At 40.8% G+C, this 23,591-nt stretch overlaps 1 protein-coding gene across 3 annotated transcripts in view; it reads left to right on the forward strand.

Annotated features, from left to right (window-relative positions):
• Positions 1–23,591, forward strand: part of LOC145413852 (carbohydrate sulfotransferase 4-like) — a 610,328-nt gene that overhangs the window by 97,507 nt on the left and 489,230 nt on the right. For all 3 annotated transcript variants that reach the window (XR_013899769.1, XM_080283520.1, XM_080283518.1), the window contains exons 5-8: positions 10,856–10,944; positions 14,254–14,400; positions 15,529–15,727; positions 22,065–22,244. Coding sequence is in view for 2 of the 3 variants with exons in the window: in XM_080283520.1 (XP_080139646.1) it covers positions 10,856–10,944; positions 14,254–14,400; positions 15,529–15,727; positions 22,065–22,244 (615 nt within the window). In the remaining variant the exon portion in view is untranslated. The remainder of the gene's footprint in view (positions 1–10,855; positions 10,945–14,253; positions 14,401–15,528; positions 15,728–22,064; positions 22,245–23,591) is intronic.

Below are 23,591 nucleotides of genomic sequence, written 5' to 3' on the forward strand. Positions count from 1 at the left end.
TGAAACAAAATTGAACTTCCCACCATTACATAGAATGTCTCAACAACATCCCTCCTCCTCCATCCAGTGCTTACACTTCCCAAACATATACTGTACACAAACACATAGCCACCACAGCCAACCAAAATCTCTAGTGAAACAGCATCCATGAAACCCCATCAAACTGTCACATCACAGATACTGTCCTTCCCAGAGACAAATGAGTACATCTATTCAAACTATGATGTGGCCACCATCCAGCTGTGTTTAAGTACAAACACAAAATACCTCTCACAAAGAACTGTTTATGTCGTTACTGTAATGCAGTCCCCCACACCACAACATACTAACTCACTTCATGCACCTCACTCTCACAACACAGTTACCCACAACAAAACTGGGAGTGGCCAGTTTCCTGCAGTTTACCAGCAACAACAACTATAAATGGCATTTCCCTCAAATGAACAGAATTGTCTTATGTCTGCTTAAGCAGTGTCCCTGGTTGCACCAACAGCTACTGGCGTTAATTTATAAAGCTTTTAACAGACTGAATTTCTATCATCTGAACAAAATCTTCTGGTGCTAAGTTGATTAAACTATTCAGTGCACCAGCCACAGTTAAATGACTAATCTTTTACCATAAGATCATCAATTCTGTTTTTATTCTTGCTACTACCAAATGATTTTATTCAGCTTATGAGAACCCCGTATCACTGAAACAGTTAATGATGGCTATACTTAATCTTTCAAGCTCAAAAAGGCACTCCTATATTGAATAAAATCCTCTGGGGATACAGAACTAAGAGTCATATTTATATTATACAGTATTCTCATTACCCCTAGCTGATTCTGTTCTGTGAAAGGCTGGAGGTAAACTCTCATATTGAGGAGTGTTAATATATGCTACATCTAAGCCTTGCAGTTTGAAAAATCTTTCTTCAGCTAAATAAAATTATCTGGAGGTAGCAAGGCTAAAATAAAAGACATCCTCATGGTGAAGGGCTTAACTGGATAAGTAATGTTTTCATAACATTGTTAGCTCTAATGAGGGGAAATAATGAAAAATGCTGCAGAATGTTCCACAGTGAAGAGACTGAAAGAGGCTTAGCACTATCCTCAGTCCTTTTCACTAATAGAGATCTTTCCCAAGCTGCATAAAAATAATTTTCCCAGTAGCAAGAATAAAATAATTAAAGCTTAGAATGAATGCAGAGTTTTGGGAGACTGTCCAAGCATACACTGGGAAGAATGATTGAAGTCCGTTGTTAACTGGAGAAATGAATGGAAAGAGTGGTTGGTCATTCCTCATTCCTCATCGAATCCTATGTTGCCCCATGAGAAGCATAGGAGCCTGGGGCTAGGCAAGTTGGTCCTGACATTTAAGATGAGAGTGACCAGCCTCACTCATCCCTGAGTGGCATTACATGAGCAATAAACTCCAACCACTCCTTGGATATAAATCTTCACCAGTTCAGTCCAACTGGTGTGCCATAATTACCCACTAAACCACCAGGCACCAAAATTTGGTTATATGGTTACCAACCAGTGTTTTAAATGGTTTCCTGGTGTACAGGAAACCATTTGGCTTGTCACTCAGTGTAAAGTCAACTACAGGCAGAAGGAAGGGGAAAGAATGAAGGAAAGAAAAACAGAAGAGGGAATGTTAAGGTACAAATGCGATGCATGAATAGAAGGAGAGAAGGACAAGAGTAAGCAGTCCATACAGGGAGGGTAGAAAGTTGCAAGAGGATGGTAAATATGATTTGGAGCAGATGGGGGAGGTGGAAGGTGTTTGCAAAATAATCACAGAAGAAATCTATGCAGCAAGTGAGGTGGTGTGGTGGATGAAGCAAAGACAAATGGGGGTGCAAGGAACAGCATGGTGGAATATGGAGGTGAGGAAAGCTGTGGAGCAAAAGAAGAAAGCATATATATACTAAGTGGATGGGAAACACAGGCATAGAGGATGTTGAGAGATGGATGAGAGAGCAAGAGAGAAGTGAAAATATTAGTGAGTAAGAAGAGAGTAGATGAGGACTTTGGAAGAAATCTGAGTGTAAAGAGGGAATGTTCGAAAATGTTCTGGAAGGAGGTAAAGTGAGTTAGACAGGGCAGTGAGTGTAAAGAGGGAATGTAAGAAAATGTCCTGGAAGAAGGTAAAGAGAGTTAGACAGGGCAATAAAGAAGTTAGGAGGGGATGAAAGATAAAATGATAGATTTATAGTGGAGAAGGGAGAAAAAATGAGCAGATGGAGAGAACACTTTAAGGAATTGTTAAACATAAAGAATGAAAGTAATGCAAGTATAATTGGCTGGGGAATGGCTTGGAGAAGGAGAGAGGTAAGATGGCAGAAAGAGACTAGTAGGATGGAAGTAGTGGAAGCAATGAAGAAAGTTATACTGGGGAAAGCCCCAGGAATTGATGTAGTGTGTGGTGAAATACTGAAACATGGGAGAGAAATAGTAGTAGAATGGATATGGAGGATGTACAGATTGGCCTGGGAGGAAGGTAGAGTTCCGGAGGATTGGAAGTCAGGTATAATTATTCCCCTGTACAAAGGGAACAGGGAAAAAGAAGTGTGTGGTAATCACAGGGCCATTTGTCTTCTTGGTGTAACAGGAAGTGTATATGAAAGGGTATTTATTGACAGAGTTGAAGTAGCAGAGGATTTAGTTGAAGAACAGGGATGTTTTAGGAAGGGAAGTGGTTGTGTAGATTAAATATTCAGCCATTGATCTTTAGTGGACAACTTCCTTGATAACGGAAAGAAGTTGTATGCAGCATTCATGGATATGGAGAAAGGATATGATGGAATGGAGAAACAAGGAATGTGGAAAATATTTTAGAATATATGGAGTAAATGGGAAGCTGTTGAATGCCATGCAGAATGTGTATTTGGATGCTAAGGCTGCAGTGCATGAGGATGTTGAACTGAGTGAATTTTTCTCTCTGAATGTTGGATTGAAACAGGGATGTGTCATGTCTCCATGGTTGTTGAGTCTGTATATGGATGGGGTTATAAAAGAGATACAAGGTAGGGCAGTGGATGTTGGAGCAGCCCTAATGAAAGAGGACAGCATTTGGAAACTTCCTGGTCTGTTGTTTGCAGGTGATACTGTATTCTTAGGTGAAGACGAAGGGGAACTACAAGGCTTGGTGAATGAGTTTGGGAGAGTGTGTAAGAAATGGAATCTAAAGGTGAATGTAGTGAAGAATAAAGTTATGGTCTTTGAGAAATGAAGTCACTGAATGCACAGCATGGTTGGATGGTGAGGAAATGGAAAATGTAAGTGCATTTAAGTACTTGCGTTGTGTTATGAGTAAGGATGGAAGTTTGGAGAATGAATTGCTTGAATCGGTACAACAGGGAAGAAGCGTTGCTGGTTCTCTGAAAGCAGTAATAAGAAATATGGAAGTGTGCATGAAAGTAAAACAGTTGTTGCATGATTGTATTGTGATACTAACTCTAACGGATGGAACTGAAGCTTGGACTTCGTTGGAAGGACACAAGTCAAGAATGAGAGCAGTGGAAATGACTTATTTGTGAGGAGCATGTGGAGTTACATGGAGAGACAGACTGACAGATGAGGAAGTGAAGGAGAATTGTGGTGTGCATGTGGATGTGATAGACAGTGTTAGGAGAAATACACTGAGATGATTTGGCCACGTGGAGGGGATGGAGAGTGAGAGACTAATGAGGAGAATGTTAGTAAGGTGGGGGGGGGGGAGATGAGAGGAAGGGGGAGGCTGAGAGCGAGAAGGAGGGATGGGGTGGAGAGGTATACAAGAGAGAGGGGCGTAAGTTGGGGGAAGGGCAGCAAAATGGCAGGGGACAGGGTGGCATGATGGCAATTTGTTTGTGGCCACCCCTTCCGGGATTAAGGCGTCTGGCAGTATATAGATAGATAGTTAGACCATAGCAGGATCCATATCACCCCATTACATGGTCATATGGTTACCACCCACAGTTGTAAATTGTTTCCTGAGTTACAAGAAACCAGAGTTGGGCACCGCAAATGAAAATTCACTTCCACAAACGCAAATCCGCAAACTCAGACCATTACCTTCCGCAACCACAAGTTTGCAACCTTCTTGAAACTTGTGGTTATGCAAATGCAAATCATTTCCATCCCTTTCAGTACCACAGCATCAGTTTAATTTTAATCTGGATACCTTTAGAGGATTTTAATAAGTTTTGGATTATATTTTTTGTAATCATGGGGTTAAAAAATCATCTCTTGTTACTCATCCACTACAGTTACATCTTTATTTACTCCATTCTGACAAACAATAGGTGACTTTATGAAGTTTGGAAATTGTCTGTCATACTGAATGGGATATATAAAATTATAATAAAACTAAAATGTATATTTTAAATACAGTATTATTGTATTAGTATAGTGGACTGTTTTTACTACAGAACAAGGGTAAATCATTCACTATTATAGATAAAGGCCTTTCTATCCTTCATTCTTTCCTTGTCCTTCTGCCTACAGGTGACTTTACACTCCCTCTTCTGTCTTTCTTTCCTTCATTCTTTCCTTTTGCTTCAGCCTGTGGATGACTCTACACTGAGTGACAAGCCAAATCGTTTCCTGTACACCAGGAAACCATTTACTATGCTGGGTGGTAACCATATAACCAAATTTTGGCACCTGGTGGTTTAGTGGGTAATTATTGTGCTCCAGTCGGATTAAGCCGGTGAAGGTTTATATCCAAGGGATGGTTGGGGTTGACTGTTCATGTAATGTCACTCAAGGATGAGTGAGGCTGGTCACTCATCTTAAATGTCGAGAACAACTGCCTAGCCCCGGGCTCCTATGCTTCTCTTGGGGCAATGTAGGATTGGATGGTGGATGGGTGGATGGAATTAAATTACAGTATTACACTTCACAGCTCACACTTGACAAGTTGACACATCAGTCCATCTCTATTCCTCACAGTCAGACTTCTCCAACAACTGAGACAACTCCATCTTGAGCAGGGCCATGGTGCCCTGCATAAAAGCAAACTGCACAAAGTTCTCAAGAGGTCAGGTTGGTTTGCGGGCAAGTTTGTGTTTGCAGAAGTATTTCCGCAAATGCAAAACTTCAAATTTGCGGAATACTTGTAGCAAATGCAAATACGCAAATGAAATCGCACTTCCATAGTTGCGGAATTTGCGGTTTACGGAAGTGATTGCGGAAGTATACCCAGCTCTGCAAGAAACTATTCGGCTTACCACATAATGTAGAGCGACCTCAAGTGAAAACACGAGTACCAGTAGTAAACAGTGACAGGAAAGATGGGAGAAATAGGTTGACAGTAGGACAGACACAGAAGAAGAATGATACATATGAAGGAAGAAGTAGGCAGCACTGCATCAAGTGAGTGGATGATGGATGCCCCCATCTATCACCAGTGCTGCAGTGAAATACTGTAAACTATTAGCTAGGGTAAAGGTGCAAAAACAGTGGATAAACACAAGTATGGCAGAGGAAAACAGGAGGAAGCAGGTGTTGCAAAAAGAGTGCAATAGCAGCAGGTATAAGGAAAATGAGAGGAGGACATGAGGGAAGTGGAGCATCAGTTGAACAGGTATAACCTGAAGCAGATGGAGGAAGTAGAGGTGTAAGTAAAGTGTCCAAAGAAGAAATACTTTAATTGCACTGTGTGAGGTTGTGAGTGATTTAGAAGAGGTAAGAGAATGAAATTGACAGTGTTGTGTTAATGAGGTGAAATAAGCTGTGGAAGAGAAAGAGTATGGGAACTGGATGGGAAAAAGAAGGAATGAAGTTGTGAAGATGCAGAAAAGAGAGTTGTAGGCTGAAAAGAAGAGAGAGAAGACGAGACTAATATGAAAAAAAAAAAAGGAGTTTGGAAAAATCCCAAGTGTAAAATGAGGAAAATGTATGGAACTGTTTTGGAAGTAGGTCAAGAAAGTTAGAGAGGGTAGGGGCAGTAGTAAATAGGTGAAAGATGAAATTGGCATAATGCCAGCTGTGTAGAGAAAAAAAAAAGTGAAAAGATGGAGACAGCATTTTAATGAGACGCTGAATATAGAGAATGGAATAGTACTACAGTCTGTTCACTGTAACCTGGCCCAGTTTTTCATCCACTTACACCTTAGTGTCTGTAACTGAGCAGTAGAATATGCCAATTCAGTACTATGGGTAATCATCCTCTCCATAGGTGCTTCATGACTAGCACTATATTCTGTTGTTACTTTCTTGTTACAGCTCAGCATTCAAGATTTAGGGATGGTTGATATTGGCCAAGTTAAAGTGAATGAAGTATAATATATGCAACTGGGGAATGGCTGAGAAGTTGAGAAGGGAGGAATACATCAACAGAACAAATGTGTGAAGAATGTTAAAATGAGGAAAGCACCAGAGACTGATGCAGTGTGCGGTGAGATGCTGCAATATGCAAGAAGAAAGTGACTAAACGGATATGGAAAATTTGCAGCTTGGCCTGGGAGAATAGTAGTGCCTTAAGACTGCACAGGGGAACTGAGGAGAACGTAGCAATCATAAAGGTTTTTGTAATCTCAACTTAGTGGGAAAGATATACTTTAGGACAGTTATTGACCAAGTAATGGAGAGAACTGAGGATATGATAAGAGGGGAACAAGGATTTTTTTTTAAAGGGGAGAGTGGTATGTAGCCTAAATCTCTCTCTGATATACTGTAAAGAAGTATCTGGAGAAGAGAAAGAAGTTGCGTGCTGCTTCCATGGATCTGGAGAAAACATACAATGGAGTAGAGAGACATGATTAGTAGAAGGTGCTGACAATAAAGAGAGTAGATGGGAAATTAGTCAGTGCTGCAAAGAGTATATATAACTGTGAAGGGTGGCAGTGTGCGTGGTGGATGAAATAGTAAGTTCTTTGATCAAACTTTTGAACTGTACTGTATTATTGTGTGTGAAGTATACTGTTGAGTGAAGATAATTAGGAGTTCTTACTGGGTAACTCTGGTCTGTCTGGCTGAGCTGACTCATGAACCACAGGCAAACAACTGCCCCTGCAAGGCTGTCATGTGCAGTGAACTGATGTTCCTTTGTGCTTGACAATGGCTCACCACAGCGAGGCTTGGAGAAGAGTGTGGAGGTTTGGTTCCCAGATGGATGCCACATTTGCGTCATTCCACCCAGTTAACAGGGGCACCATAGTAGGTTCCACATCACCATGTTATTTGGTTATCACCGAACATTATAAATGGTTTCCTGTGTTACAAGAAACTATTTGGTTTGTCACTCAGTGCAGACTCACCTGAAATGTAGGGGGCAGTAACAAGTGATAGGAAGGAAGGAAGAACTCAGAAGAGAGGAAGGCAGACACAGAAAAAGAATGATAAAAGTGAAGGAAGTAGGGAGCACTACATCAAGTGAGTGTACAGTATGATGGTCATCCCACATACCACCAATGAATGGGAGTTAAAAAGAATGACTCTGAAAGTGTGTGCAAGGAACAAAATTTGAGAGTGAGTGTACCAAGGAGTAAAGTTAGGGTTTTTGAAGGCATGAACACACACAATGTACAGTAAGGCTGTTTGGTTAGGAAATGGAGAACATTAGAAACTTCACGTACCTAGATAGTCTGATGAACAAGGATACGAGTTTATAGGATGCAGTGCATGATAAGGATACAACACAGAGGAAGGGTTACATGTACAGTGAGGTGGGTGACAAGGAGCAGGAAGGTGAGAATGAAAGTAAAGGTGTTGCATGACTGCATTGTGACACATACATTAATATACAGTATAAATGAATGCAAACTACTATGAAAATAGGAAGTTATTCTGGAAAGAGGTGCAGAAATGCAGAAGTGACAGGGGAAAGAAATGTGATGGTGTGAAGAATGTAGGTGGTAGATATTAACCCATGGGGATGAAGTAAGGACCAGATGGAAAGAATATTTTGAAAGCCTGATGAATGGGAAGAGACAAAGCAGAGCCACCATAAACATGACTGGTTTTGGGGGTGTGCAGAGAAGGAATGCAGTGCCAGGAGACGTGACACTTGCACAGGTGAAGAGTGCTGTGAAGCGGCTGAAAAATGGGAATGCAGCTGGGGTAGATGAGGTGTATACAGAGATGATTAAGTGTAGTGAAGAGAGCGGAATGAAGCGATTGTTGGAGATATGTAAGAAGGCATGGATGAGTGATACTGTGCCAGGAGTGGAAAAAGGTTGTGACTGTACCCCTGTACAAAAATAAAGGCGAGTGAAGTGAGTGCAATAATTATCATGGCATAAGTGTATTGAGTGTGGTAGGGAAGGTATTGTATATGGAAGAAATATTATAGAGAAAGTAAGAGAGATATCAGATGTCCTAGTGAGTGATGAACAGAGTGGCTTTAGGAGTGGCAGAGGATGTGTAGATCAAATATTTGCAGTGAAACAGATAGCGGAGAAGGCCTGTGAGAAGGACCATAAGGTGTTTATGGCATTCATGGATCTGGAAAAAGCATATGACAAAGTGGACAGAGAAGGATTGTGGAAAGTTTTGCGCATGTACAGTGTAGATGGTGCGTTGCTAGGTGCCGTCACGAGTGTTATTATGTTAGTGAAGTATGTGTAAGGGTTAATGGGCATCTAAGTCAGTGGTTCACGATCAGTGTTGGTGTGCGACCAAGTTGTGTGATGTCCCCATGGTTGTTCAGTATATGTATGGATGAGGTGATATGAGAAGTAAAAACATGAGTAATGGAGAGGGGGATGGCATTGGTAATGAATGGTGATGGATGGAATATCTCAAATTTGTTGAATGCTGACGATGCAGTACTACTTGTAAATACTAGACAAGAACTTAGTAGACTGTTGTAGAGTTTTGCTGATGTCTGCGAGCATCATGCCCTGAGAGTAAATGTAGAAAAGAGTAAAGTGATGGTTACTGAGAGAGAAGGTGACTCCCAGTGTGATGTCACAGTGAATGGGGAGAGACTGGAATTGGTGAGAGAGTTCAAATACCTGGGTACAGTTGTAGAAAAGAGAGGAAAATGTCCAAAAGAAGTGGAAAGTAGAGTGACACAAGGAAGGAAAGTAGCTGGTGCAATGAAGGCCTTGATAAGAAACAGAGGCTTGAATGTTGCAGCTGCACGAGGCTTACATGAAGGCGTGTAGTGCCAACTTTAACATATGGATAAGAGACTATGGTGTAGCATGAAAATGAAAAGTCAAGAGTGAGAGGAGTGGAGATGGGACTGCTGAGCAATGTACGTGGAATGCAGAGAGTGGATAGGGTACAAAATGCAGTAAAACCTCGATATAACGGACTTCAATAGACTGGAATTCACTTTTACCAGACTCAAGGAGCTACTGGCTTAAATTCATATATATCGGAAAAAATCCGATAGAGCCAGAAGCAGTCCGGACAGCCTGACCACTTCAGCTGTGTTCACCACAATAAGGTAAATGAAAGATGTGTTTATCAGTGTACATTACAGTATTATTATATATATTATACCATTTAATTGGGTCTGGTTAGTACTTGGATGGGTGACCGCCTGGGAACACCAGATGCTGTTGGCTTCCCTACGTGTCAAGTGAGGTTGGTGGAGGATTAGTGCCCCTCCCTGTCAAACAATTAACTCTAAGCCCTTGGCCACCCCATCTGGGATACATGGTGTCTGGCAATGAATGAATGAAAAAAAATTAATGTAGTGAAGGTATAACACAGTACAGTACCGCAGTGGTAGTCAAAACAGTTTAAAAACCATTCATGCGATCTGGACTAATCTGATATAACAGAAAAAGTCCGGATTAGCAGGGGGAAGTCTGGATGTCGCTTTTATTGGAATTTCACATATTTCGGAATGGCTTGGGCTCCAATTAGTTAGTTATAGTGAGGTCTTACTGTAATATGATTCGTGAAACGTGGAGTGAGGAAGTCTGTGGACACCAAAATCGAAGAGAGTGTACTGAGATGGTATGTTCGTGTGGAGGGGATGGATAACAATAGAGTCGTGAAAAAGGTATATTTGAGCAAATTTGAGGAAGAGAGAAGGTGAGGTAGGCCAAGAGGGTGGAGAGATATGGTGGATGAGTGTGTGTGGAAGAGAGGTTTAGAAGTTGTTGAAGCTAGGGAACTGACGAGAGATCGAGCTGACTGGATGAATATTGTGAGAAGAAGTCCATGATCAGGAATTTGGCACTCTTTTTAATGTGATAGCGTTCGGATTAACACTGTTGGATATGTTTATGTGAAGCTACAAAACGTGTTGAATGTTTTTGGTGTATCCAATAGAGCCAGGATTCTGGGGGCTTGAATGACGAGTGAATGGAAGCGTGGCCCATTGGACTGGGCAAATTTGGGCTGTCTGGACAATGCTACTCCTCACACTGCCCTAGGGTGGGAAAGGAGGTCCGGATAATGATGATGATGATGATGATAAATGTGAAGCCCAGACTTTGCTGGTTTGGCCATGTGGAGCTCATGGAGTGTGAGACTGGCTAAGAAAGTGTATGTGGGTGAGATGGGAGAGGGAGACTGACGACAAGATAGAAGAATGGAGTGGAGCTAGGAATGATGTGGGATGGACAGAGAGTGCCCTAATGACAAAAGACAGGATGACATGGGAGCAGTCCGTTCAAAGCCACCTCTGGATTCAAGCATCTGAATATATAAAGATAAATCATTTTACAGAAGGGGTCAATGAAGACTGTTTTTGACCCCTTCATGATGAAAAATAGTTTCTAAACTGTTCAGACACTCTGTCAGTAGTAAGAATTGAGGGGGGGGGGGAAGCATCACTGTACTGAAGGGCTTAAGAAGTTCTGATGTTTAGTACTATACATTCAAATGAGGAACCTGAATATTATGACAAATAGCGAGGCAAGCTGATGGCTACAGTACTTATAGTATAGAACTGAACGTATTGTACTCTTGTTACCAGGGGTTTAAATGACCTGATACTGGAGAAGGGAGGCCGGCCAGTGCGGAACCTTGTTATCACAACTTGGCGCTCAGGATCCACCTTCATTGGTATGACAGACTGTACTACCTTTTTGCATACACTCTAGTTACTAAATAGCCTGATCTGTGTTATCTGACACCTTGAATACTCTAGGAACCAAGAAAATAAGCTTAAAATCAATGTGATCATGTTCTGTAGCAACTAACAAAACACAGAGTCAACCAAGTACCTTTAGATCCATAAGGTGCTGATTTGACCTAGAACTGACCAGGGAGAAGGAAAAGCACTGCACAGGAAAACCCACTTACTGTTGACTACATGGAACTGGGCAGAAGCCAGTTCACATGAACAGGTTAGCTATTTATTGTTTTAGAGCTTTAGGTCGGATACTTTCTGAACAGACCTCGTACATGCACTTTAGTGATGCAGTGTAGTATTAGTTTCCAGTGAACTAAAACCTGATTTATAAACTGCATTCTTCTATCACCAATAACTTGGATGACCAGTATATCTGGTAAACTAATAGCTACCCTTTCTCTCCCACAGTTGCTGGATGACAGTCTTACTGCACATGGCTCTGTTACACCTCAGTATACCAACCTTCAGTACTGTACAGTATGCTGTACACTTTTTCCCACATTTTCTTCATTACTAAATAAAGTTTTCTTAACTAGTCTTTCAGGATCAACACTGAGCTATACAAAAAGTGCAATAATACAGTGGATTAGAACAGTATTACTAAAGTTTAAGATAACATCATCTTGCTTTGTACAGTGTTGTACTGTACTTTAAGTATATGACAGCTGAGAAAATATTAACGGAAAACTTATTTTTAGGCTCACTAGTTTTCAGTTATACAACACACAACTAGTGCAGCTTTCCCAGTGCTAAGGGGTCCATGTATGCTGCATGTGTTAGGTATATAATCCTGTATGATGGTGAGAGACAATAAAGGAGGATATTCAAAGGCTCAAACATACAGAGGTAAGAGTGGTCAGATGGATGTGGAGTGAGTCCTTGAATGACAGGCCTTGGAGATTAGGACTGAATGAAGAGTTGAGAGGAAGGATGGGACTTCAATGTAATAGTAATGTGATGGAGTAAACTGAGGTTGTTCGGGTATGTGGAGAAGATGGAGATGACAACTGGGTGCAGTGTGTAAGAGGTATGAATGTTGAAAGTACACCTGCTAAGGGCAACTCCCCAAAAAGAAATGGGATGAAGTCATACAGCGATATTTTAGGGATAAGGGACTGAATAGAGGGGCTGTTGGAAATCAAGAAGCATGGACAGCTGCCATTAGGTGATCAAGGCTGACACATGCAAGCATATTGGAACCCTTTATAAGTGAAATGATAAAATGAACAAAAAGAATTAGATATGAAAGTAAACCTCTGTATAACAGACTACCTGAGAGCAACAGTGTGACACTAAATCCAAAACTCCATTAATTCTGATGTTCAACATTCATCTTAATTTACAAATCCAGATGCATTATATATCTACTCTAATTTGTTACAGTAGATACATTATGGAACTGTAAGGCTATTATGTTGGATACTGTATACACACACACACACACACACACACACACATATATTTATACAGTAATAGTCCTCTCATTCGTCATCCTTGGGACCAAGCAAGTGCCAAAAGAACAGAAACTGCCGGATGACTGGGAAAACTTGCCAGAAATTTTCTAGCAATCATGGTGGGTCACCCCAATGCAATCAGTGTCCAGCAAGTAGTATTGGCCAGTCCTAATCACTAAATCAGCCTTCTTCTTCTTAAGGTCATATATAGTGGAAGAGGTTACACCAATATCTTCCATTATCTTCTATCTAAGGAACACCCGCCTCCAATTATTTCAATAATTCAATCTTCTTGGTAAAAATCAGTGCCTTATGTATGCATTTTATTACAACACCAGTAGGCTTTCCACTAGTAGAGGCCATAGTGCAACACGAGAATGAGAGGATGACCATAAAAATAGGACAACAAATTTTCGAAACTTTTGAAAGGTCCCACTCACAAAGCCAGACACTCACGAGTCGTGATGACCGACGATGCATGCAGTGTTGGCAAGCAGAAATCTTCAGAAGTGTAAAGCTCAACTTTATAACGCACTAAGCTGTAGGTGAATTGTTTGAACTTTCTTGCTAAATTGGATGTCAAAACATGCTAAATATAGAAGAAAATCTGATATTCATTGGCCCTAGATTATTATGAAGTGTGCTAGATCTAGCACCAACAGCACCAAATTGGCAACTATGGGCACACTACGTGGGTACCAGTATGGGTACCAGCAGTGAGCTGACAACCCTATCGCGGGTGTTGATCAGCTCAGCATATGTGCCGGAAGAGCAGAGAACTTTTGTAGTGGGACTTTTTATGAAAACCGCCAAAAGACCGGAAATACCATAAGACCAGATGCCAAATGAGAGGACTTTTAACGTACATTCTCTCTCTCTCTCTCTCTCTCTCTCTCTATATATATACATATATATATATACTATATATATATACAGATAGATAGAAAGACAGACAGACAGATATACTTTACCTATATATCTGTCTATTGCCAGACGCCTCAATCCCGTAAGGGGTGGCCACAAACAAATCGCCTCCATGTCGCCTTGTCCCCTGCCATTTCATTGCCCTCCTCCCAGCTCACACACCCTTCTCTCATATACCTCTCCACTTCATCTCTCCATCTCATCCTTGGCTCCCCCTCCCTCTCCCCCCCTCCACCTCACTCAGATACACTCTCCTCATCAGTCTCTCACTCTCCATATTCTCCACATGGCCAAACCACCTCCCTGTGTTTCTCCTAACATTTCCTATCACATCCTATCACGTTTGTTAAAATAAAAAGTAAATTACAATAGTAGTAGTAGTAGTTACAATCCCAGGCTTATTTGAACATGAACCCAGTGAACTGCAGGCCAGAGTTACCTTTTTACAATCTAATGTACCTTCCTCCTTTTAGGGGATAGAAAGGGAATCAATAGATTTGTATAAGTGGGCAGCTCCACTGCCCTATCATATCAGTGCCACAACATGAAGGAGTCCCTCTCTAGCATCATTAAATTACAGCACAATAAGACAATATAAATAAGTAAGTGGCAGAGCAGCAACAGAAGTGCTTATACCTGTACAATGCCAGCTAAACTGATGCCCTGGTCAGTCATTTGGTTGCTTCCACCATAATTTTAAAAAATCTTACTTGGTATATGAAGAGATTACTTGGATATGTTGAATCTGAAATTCAGTAAACGGAGGTCATCATTACGAAGGATTAACATGGCATTACCTTTACTTTTCTATTAAGCCTCTATAACCTATTACTCTGTACCTCATTGTGATGGTCATTGCAGGTGATGTGTTGCAGAGCCATCCTGCCACGTACTACCACTATGAGCCTCTGCTTGACTTTGGGATCAATCAAGTGCGAACTGGAGGCAATGCCACCCAGGCCGTCCACAACCTTCGCCACCTCCTTACCTGCAATTATTCAGACATGGGTCAGTGGGTCAGCTGGTGTGCCAACTGTGCTGTTATAATGCAAATATATTTGAACTTCACTTAAAATTCTATTAGTTACTGCTCAGGCTAGTATCTGTCAGTTTATCTGATGCAGTTACACAGACCCTTTGGGCATACACTGGTCGTGTGCATTGTAGACATTACAGCTGCAGAAACTGATGAAAATCTTCCTTGTTTTTAAACATTTGTTCCTCATACATTTTTGTTATCATGTTAAGGGATTAATACATTCATTAAATGTCTGAACACTGAAGTAAAGTAGCTGTGCTGTAGATATTATGAACAAAAGCTAGCAGAAATAGGACATTATTTAGCAGAGGCCACTCATACCAGTATCTGTTCAGCAATGGAGCTAATGATTCCATGGCCTTGGAAAAAAAATAAACTCTTGTACTGTGGACTTAAGGCAAAAAATTTCATTCACAGTGCCATGAAATCAACTGCAGTACTGTGTTACCAATCTAAAACTAACATGATTGTTGATTGTAATGCAATACAAGAGCTATGAACAAAATAATCAGTTTTTTATAAACTTTCTTAAGGACAGGAGAAATAATCTGTACAGTACCAACTACTGTATTACTGTACTTATGGAAGCAAAACATGAAACTGAATGAAGCAGAAAAATTAAGTAGCCGACATGAATACTGTATTCTAAAGGCACCAGTTGGAGTGGAAAATGTAGTTTTTGTGGCTATTACAGATACTAAGATGAATTATGTTACTATACATAAAAGTTTTATTCCAAAGAAAGGGCAAAAGACATGCAGTACAGTGTAGTTGCATGACTGGTGAAGAAATGCACAAGGTGATGTGAACATGTAGATATAATGCAGGTGGATAGTTATACAGTACTGGGTGTTTGAAAGCAATTACTGTACTGTAGTAATACAGGAAGAAGATCAGTAGCTACAAAGAAGAATGAATTTGAGGAATTTGCAAGGAAGAGAGAAAGTAGCATACAGAAAGGGCTAAGAGAGTGAAAAAGATGTGTTAAGATAAGTAGACTGGAGACTGTTGTCATGGTAACCACCTGAGGGGAAATTTGCAGGAAGAAGTAATGTATTAGTGAATTATAAGACTCATGACTTCTGTCTTTCCTACAGAACACTACCTGAACTTTGGTCCAGATCACCCTTGGCTATTCTTCCACAACACCCGCCTCTGGCTCTACTGCAACATTTTCCCTGACATCTGCTGGCGGACAGAATTCCTCTCACCCTTTTGCAAGCTCTTTCCTTTTCAGTCCGTCAAGACAGTTCGCCTCCGCCTCAACCTCACTAAGGAACTGCTGCAGGACAAGGAGTTAGTTATATTGCTTTACCATACAGTACTCATTAGTTACTAATATTTACTTGTAATGGAGTATTAAAAAATAAACAGAGAAAGGGGAATATGGTAGATAAAGTCATGAGAACTCAGTTTTATTATGGTCTGCACATTACAATACTTCATTTGTTGCAAGAAGTAGGGGATGAAATCTTACCAGTACTGTACTATGAAAGCAACCGTGGCCACTTAAAGATGTGAAAATTATGCACCATTATGTGATAAATACTATACAGAAATCTTTTACATTATAATACACCAAGGAGTACAGTCTTCTACTTACGTTAAATAAATATCATTCATTCATTCATCATCCAATCCTACATTGCCCCATGAGAAGAGTAGGAGCCCAGGGTTAGGCAAGTTGGTCCTGACATTTAAGATGAGAGTGACCAGCCTCACTCATCCCTGAGTGGCATTATGTGAGCAATAAACCCCAACCATCCCTTGGATATAAACCTTCACGTAGTAAATGGTTTCCTGGTGTACAGGAAACCATTTGGCTTGTCACTCAGTGTAGAGTCACCCACAGGCAGAAGGAAGAGAAAAGAATGAAGGAAAGAAAGACAGAAGAGGGACTGTAATGTCACCCGTAGGCAGAAGGACAAGGAAAGAATGAAGGAAAGAATGACAGAAGAGGATGGAAGGAAAGAAGGATGAAGGAGAGGAAAGGGCAGATACCCAAGAGCAGCACTACATTGAGTGAGTGGATGGTGAGTGCCCCCACCTACCACAGAACATTAAATATGCTTACATCAACTCCACACCACCACATCACCATCAATGTAATGCCGCTTTGGGTGGTGGTAGGTGGTGCCAACGATTGTCCACCCACCTGATGTAGTGATGTCTATTTCTTTCTTCATTTTTATCATTCTACTTCTGTGTCTACCCTTCTTTCTTCCTACTTCTCCCTTTTTCTGCCTGTCACTCTTCTTTCCACTTCAGGTGGCTTGACACTGAGTGACAAGCCTAATGGTTTTCTGTATCCCAGGAAATCATTTACAGTGCTGGGTGGTAAACATATAACCAAAAATAGCAGGGTGAAGTACAGCCTACTATGGTGTCCCTGTTAACAGGATGAAGAGATGCAAATGTGGCATCCTTCCTAGAACCAAACCTCCACATTTTTCACTGCACCTCACTGTCGCGAGGCACTGTCAACCAGAAGGGAACATCATTTCATTATACAGGACAGCCCTGCAGGGGCATTTGCTTGTCTGTGGTTGATGACTCTGCTTGGCAAGACAGACTGGGGTTGATCAACAACAATAGCAACACACAATACACATTCGCTCCATTCATCTCACTCATACAGTCTACACCCATGTATAATTCCTACAGATCTCCGAGAGCTTCCAGAAATAGTTAAATGCCAGTATAACCATCTTACCCATTAGCATAACAGCATGAATTAAGAAGTAACAATACAAACAAGCATTGGTACAGTAGACTGTACCTCGTAAGCAGCCATGAAACTACAGATTTTGTCAGTTTGTTTAATATGAAAAGATTTGCAAATGCATGCATGCATCAGCCTTTTTCATTTGATGGTCGATGTTCATGATACATGATCATTAGTGCCATCTTCCTTCAGTTCCTTAGCCCTTAGGTCATTTTGTAGAACCTCATTCCAAGTCTTTTTAGGTCTACCTTTTGGTGCTTAACCCACCACATTTGAACTCACAGACTTCTTCACATACTTTTCATCCTCTTCTCACTCCACAAGTCCAGAACACAATAATCCTTCCCTTCACATCACTTCATTATTGCCATAATTCCCAGCCAATCCCTCAGCTACTCATACACAGGTCTGATATTTCTAGTGTTGTCATTCAGGGAAGTACTTCATATTCATCTGGCTATCTTCATCTCTTTTTACATAAACCTATGTACATCCTCCCCCTTTACTGCCCAAGTTTAGGTGCAAGAGAGGGATGCCTTCAAGTCATGGCACTGATATAAGAAGACAGTCCCACTAACCCCCTTGTCTCGCTCCCTAGCCCCCCAAAAGTAGGTGAGCTGTAGAAGGGTGATTTCAGCCTTCAGTCCACTAAGTTCATGTTTCAAGAGTCAAAGGTCACAACAACAATAATTGCCGAAGTCTCAATACCATAAAGTATATAGCTATTACACATCACACACATGCAGCATGCAATTTTGCCTCAATGTAAATTGAAAGTTCCCTCATTATAAACAGAGGTAACAACTTTGTAAACTTCTTCCATGTACTTCTGACCCTAGCAATGAAGTTAGCTTCAGCTCCCCTCCTGATGAACATTCCTCTGCACACTCAATGACACATCTGCCAAGTCAGTCCTGTCACGTCTAGCCCTCTTTCTTTTTTCACTCCTACACGCAGTTCACTGAACACTTCCCATATCCTACAGCTTAACTCTGACACCACTGAACCATTAGTGTACATGGAGTCACCTTAGCCCATAAGAGGTGATGTAATGTACAAATCCACTAAAATCACTGCATATGTACATGTTTATGCAGTGATGCAAATGAAACTAGTAGCCTTGGTAGTACTGTGGGTGTGCCAATCAACTCACCATGCAGCATGTGTCTACCTCCAGCAAGTCTTTGTTGAGGGATAAGGTATCTGTTTCCCCTTTCCCCTGATGAACTGTACTTTTTTGTCAGTACAGTATACTGTGCATGTATTCCTGTCTTTAAACTATTGTGTACTGTATCATGGTGTTGTCAAGGATGGTGAATATTGGTGATCAGACACAATGAAAATTAGTATAAAAGTTGTGGTATTAGTTATAATGTAATAATGTACTGTAATTTACTTCCTACCCCACATATGAGTCATGATCTGTACATGATTTTTTTTTTTTTTTCTTTTTAGGTGTCCAACTCTGGACATTGATTTCACAGCCCATTCTCAAGGCCCACTAGTCCTCCTACATTTCATACACCTCCACATGGTACATTACACCCATATATCATCATACCCAAACTAACTTTTATTTCTAATTTTCATTGTTTGGTTGAAAGATAAGCCATTGCTACTTATTTATTATAACATGATAAAATACATATTTAAATACTGAAAATGTAGTGCACTATAACACTATAAAATGTATGGGTGATGGGAAGAAAGTGTTAAATCTTGGCTTTTGCAGTTAATGCATCTGAAAGAAAGGAAAAAAAGAGATAATGAGAGAAACCTGACAATGATGTGGTTAAAAGAGAAATCTGTTGTGAATGAAGATGTTTTGTATTCCCAGCTATGGCATGGCAGGGAGTAATTACAGGCATTAAGGGGAAAGGGTACTTCCAACACCTGCCAGACTTGCTAGCACAATCAAATTTTCCTTCTCTCTTTCTCAATTCAGTATTCATTAATGTCCAGGAATATGATTTAGAAACATGATTTTCCATCCTAATATATTCTTCCTTTCACAAAATTAGCATAGCAAATCCAGGAAACATTTTCACTTATATACGTGTTTTTTGTGTCTGCTTAACATTATTTCGTTGGTGCCTCTAGGTTTGTATGGACATCACCTCTAAGTGATAGATGGTACATAAGGTTATCCTTTATGTTTTTTATTTTCCTGTGTTGCAAATATTGCATTTACCTCAACTGTAGTTCTGAAGAGGGGCAACTACCACAAGTTTCAATGACAGGTGTTGTTTTTTATTTCTGGCATGTTTTTAGATTTTATAAAATATTTTTTCACTAGTAGTACAATCCATGGAACCTACCCCACTCATTTGTTGCATACATAAAAAAGGATTTCCTCCCAAAATCTTCCAACACAGCACAGAGACACACCTTTCACCACCACCATGCCATCAGCTACTCAAGCGATCATCACTTTTAAATTATCCACCTTTACCCAACATCTCTTTGACTCCATTCTATTTCCCCACCTCCTGAATCTCTCTGTGCCCTTCTCATTCTCTGTAATCAGCATTAAGTAATCAACATACAACTTCCAAGGAAGACAAGTTCCAGAATCACTCAACGGTACTTCAGGCACAATGCCAATGCCAGTAGCAAGAAAAGGGCTCAGAACCAATCCCTAGTGCACTTCAACATTTATTTACAAGTCATCACTTAGACCACCATTCATTCTTACTTCAATATCACTTTCATTCATTATCTGATATAACAGTTTGTGGTTTTATGGTTACCTTCATCAATAGCAGCACCCATCCCCTTAAAGGCATTCACAGTAACATGCTTGGACCAGTTATTTAGTGCGGAGCACTCATTTAGTACAGCATTTATCAAACAGCTATTAGTATTACTTTTGCATCCCCAGACACTTTCAACATTTCAGCTGCCACATCGGACACACCTATGGGTTTACCCATTTTCATCTTAATAATTGCCTTTGATATGGCCAAACATTAATTCGTCTATCCCCAGACTCACCCTGTTCCAGTCAAACTCCACATTCAGCTGGTAAATGAGAGGTTCTCTCCATGCATTCTTGATATCCTCACCACTGACATCCTAACTTCATCGTTGTTTACACTGCTTACCAACAGTATCCATATTTTCTCCCCTCATTTGCTTAGCATTTATAAATACTGTACTGTACTTCATTCCTGGCAGTGACATTATTTAACTTGGTTCCTGGGATAGTGTCAGCCCTGTACACCTCATTCTAGCTCCATGTTTAGCTACAGAGTACTTCTCACTATCCCCTCTCTTATCACTGCATGACCCTCATCATTCCACCACTAAGATATTTTATGTTCTGGTGGGCACCTTGTCCAGTTGCTATTTTTTATCAGTGGCTTTCAGGGGATCCGTCTTTACTGGTTATAATACAGGTCAGTTACACCACCAAGAACAGCTTCTCGTCTTGCCACCCCTCTACTGTATTAATATCAATAACTGACATATCTGACATAATTTGTGGTGCTTGAGCATTATCACAGAGTAAAACTACCTAATTACCCACTTACAAAGAAAACTAATGGCAGCAGCAGCAATAATGGCAGTCTAAACCATACAAGGAGAAATAATGGAAAGTGAGACAGGACCTTGACTTCGTTTTTGTTTTCATTTATAAAGCCTCCAACATGCTTCCATGTGTTGGTCTTGGTCACAAAATGGTGGCTGTCCATGCTGCTCGATCTCTGGCAGCCTCCCTATTCAGTCTGTTTTCCCTGAGGTCACACTCTATGACCTCATCCCAGGACTTTTCCAGTCTGCTCTTGCTACTGTACCCCCAGTGTTCACTCTGCTCATTTTCTGCATCCAGTTGTCATCCCCCATCCTCTCCACATGCCCAAACCATCTCACTCTACCTCTTCTCATCACAACACCAATACACCCCAGTTCCATCCTTCCCCTTAACTCTTCTATTATAAACCTAGCCTTCCCCAGGCCTCACATCAATGAAATAGGAAGGTAGACAGACTAATACTGTATATGATATTAATATTCTGGCTTGCATTATGGGAGCTGGCAAAGGCTCAGTTCAGAGAGGTGCCCCGGCATTGAGCAAGAGATTTGGCATGACTTGGATCTGACAAGCATTTCAAGAATGAGTATGAAGTCCTATATATAGTATAGTACTTGTTGACAGGGATCACCTTAGATTCAGCATTGCAAACATCTACAAGAGCTGCTGACAACCCCATAATCCATGACATCACCAAGAATGCTGTCTAACAAAATCAAAAACTGGCAACACAACATATTTCCTCTTTGGCAGAATAATCCATGTGCAGTATATACGAAATATACAGAATAAAGATCTCTACCACCATAAGAGGCAATGGCTGGGCCCAGTCTGATCCTGTCTATCTAAACTCAGGGCAAGAAGTGACATATTACTTTCAGTTGAGAAAATTAATGTGAAGGACAGTCAGAAGAGCCTGGATAAGGGACTGATATTGACTTTAGATCTGTCACAAAATTCAGCAAGGAGGACAGTCAGAACAGCCTGAATAAACAACTGATACTGGCATTAGTTTTGTCACTGAATTCTGCAATAAGTAAATATAATTCATCAGGCTCAAATCTGTTAAGCTTTACCATAATTTACAAGAAGGCTTTGTATTTTACTTACGGAAAAGCAGTACAATACAAATTCTTCATTCTTTACAATGGTTTAACTCAGAAATTATGACATACAGAGTATGAATAGGCTGCTATGGCCTGCACTATACTTGCACTCAAAGCTGCAACTATTTTAGCTGTCTGTGGTATTGAACTTTAACATAGCTACCTCTATTTTATCAAGGCCGTAGATCCTATATGAATATACTCTGTAACAATGATGATACTACAGTATTAATCTGTCCCTCTGTCCTTTGTGTCATGGTGATGTAGCCTGGATGTGCATGTGCTGCTGTTGGTAAGAGACCCTCGAGGAACCATGCAATCCCGCCATCATCGCAGCTGGTGCCCAGGAAACCCCGATTGTGATGACCCTGCCCGACTGTGTCAGGATTTAGTCAGTGACTTCAATACTGCGGTTGCCTTCCGCAGGCAATTTCCACACTCCTTCAAGTAAGTTTAGGGCTTAGGGGATACAGCAGAGTACCACTGATGTATTGCATAATATCAAATGTTGTCAGCAAATCATGGTATGATTTGCATATGACATGAAAAACATTTTGCACAGCAGATATTACTGCATGACTGACAAAACAAAATACAAAACTTCCAGATGCATGAGTTTCTGGGCCCTTTATTTAATGCCTTTGATGTGGTGTGGTGTGAGATGGCGGTACTGTACAGTGTGTTGTGTGATGTGGCTTCACTCCTGTGACCTTGACCTTCAACCAGCTGCTGTTAAAAATCGGAATACTAGTACAGTCATCGCTTGCATAATGCTCGATCCTAGTACGCGAAACTCACATAACACGGAAGGCAAAACCTGAGGCCAAAATATGGGCACAATGCGAAAATGATAGACAACGCAGGTGGAAGAAGCTGGCCCTTTATTTGAAAACCGTACTACGCTGCAACAATAGAGATAATGCAACCAGAGGTCCCATATTATGATTCAAACAGTCATAATGCAGAAAAATAGGGTCATAATGTGGTAGGAACAGACATAACACGGCCAGTGACAGTCATAGCATGGGTTGCATCAACCTATGACATATGGCTGTCACGTGTCTGCATAGGGTGTTGTCACGGTCTACTGAGCATTCTTACCCCAGTTGAGCCTACCCTATCCCTTTGGTCTGGCTGCACACATGCTCTGTGTGATCTTTGCCCTTTTTTTTGACCATGAAACTCCACTCCACCTCCCCCCAGCAATCCCACAACCTTGTGAATTCATGGTGGGGAATCCTCTCGTGTTTGTATGTAAGGTCTTTATTAGGTAGGTAAATATCCTGAAAAAAAAAAAAATAACAATAATGAAAATTGCCCCAGAAGGTAAACTTGAGGCTGGCTTAGGTACCATGAAACCCTTTAACATGTAAACATTATGGCCCGATAATGCAGAATTTTCATGGTGAGGGAGCTTCAGGATACAATATTCCTGTGTTATGCAAGCGGTGACTACTTTATTCACACTTGACTCTTAACCTTTCTACAAACTTCAGTCCAACCTGGATCAAAACTGTTTGAGCCAGACTTGATATTTGACTGTTCCAGTGACACTGACCTTTGACTGATCATTCTCAAAACTGACCTTTATCCTTGCCTTACCCTGAACCAGTCCTCTAGGTTTTGTCTGATTTGGGTGAAAAATGTTTAAGTTGACCCTGCCATGTAACCTTTATCTTTTCCTCATTAAAAAAAAGAAAGAAAGAAAAAAAAAAGCCATTTGGCTGATTCTCAACACTTCCACCAAGTTTGGTCTAAATCAAATCAGAACTGTTGTTATTTTGTTCATGCACA

Source organism: Coenobita brevimanus, chromosome 97, assembly GCF_032717465.1.
Source record: "Coenobita brevimanus isolate Jiangsu-jjx chromosome 97, ASM3271746v2, whole genome shotgun sequence".
NCBI classification, from domain to species: domain Eukaryota; kingdom Metazoa; phylum Arthropoda; class Malacostraca; order Decapoda; family Coenobitidae; genus Coenobita; species Coenobita brevimanus.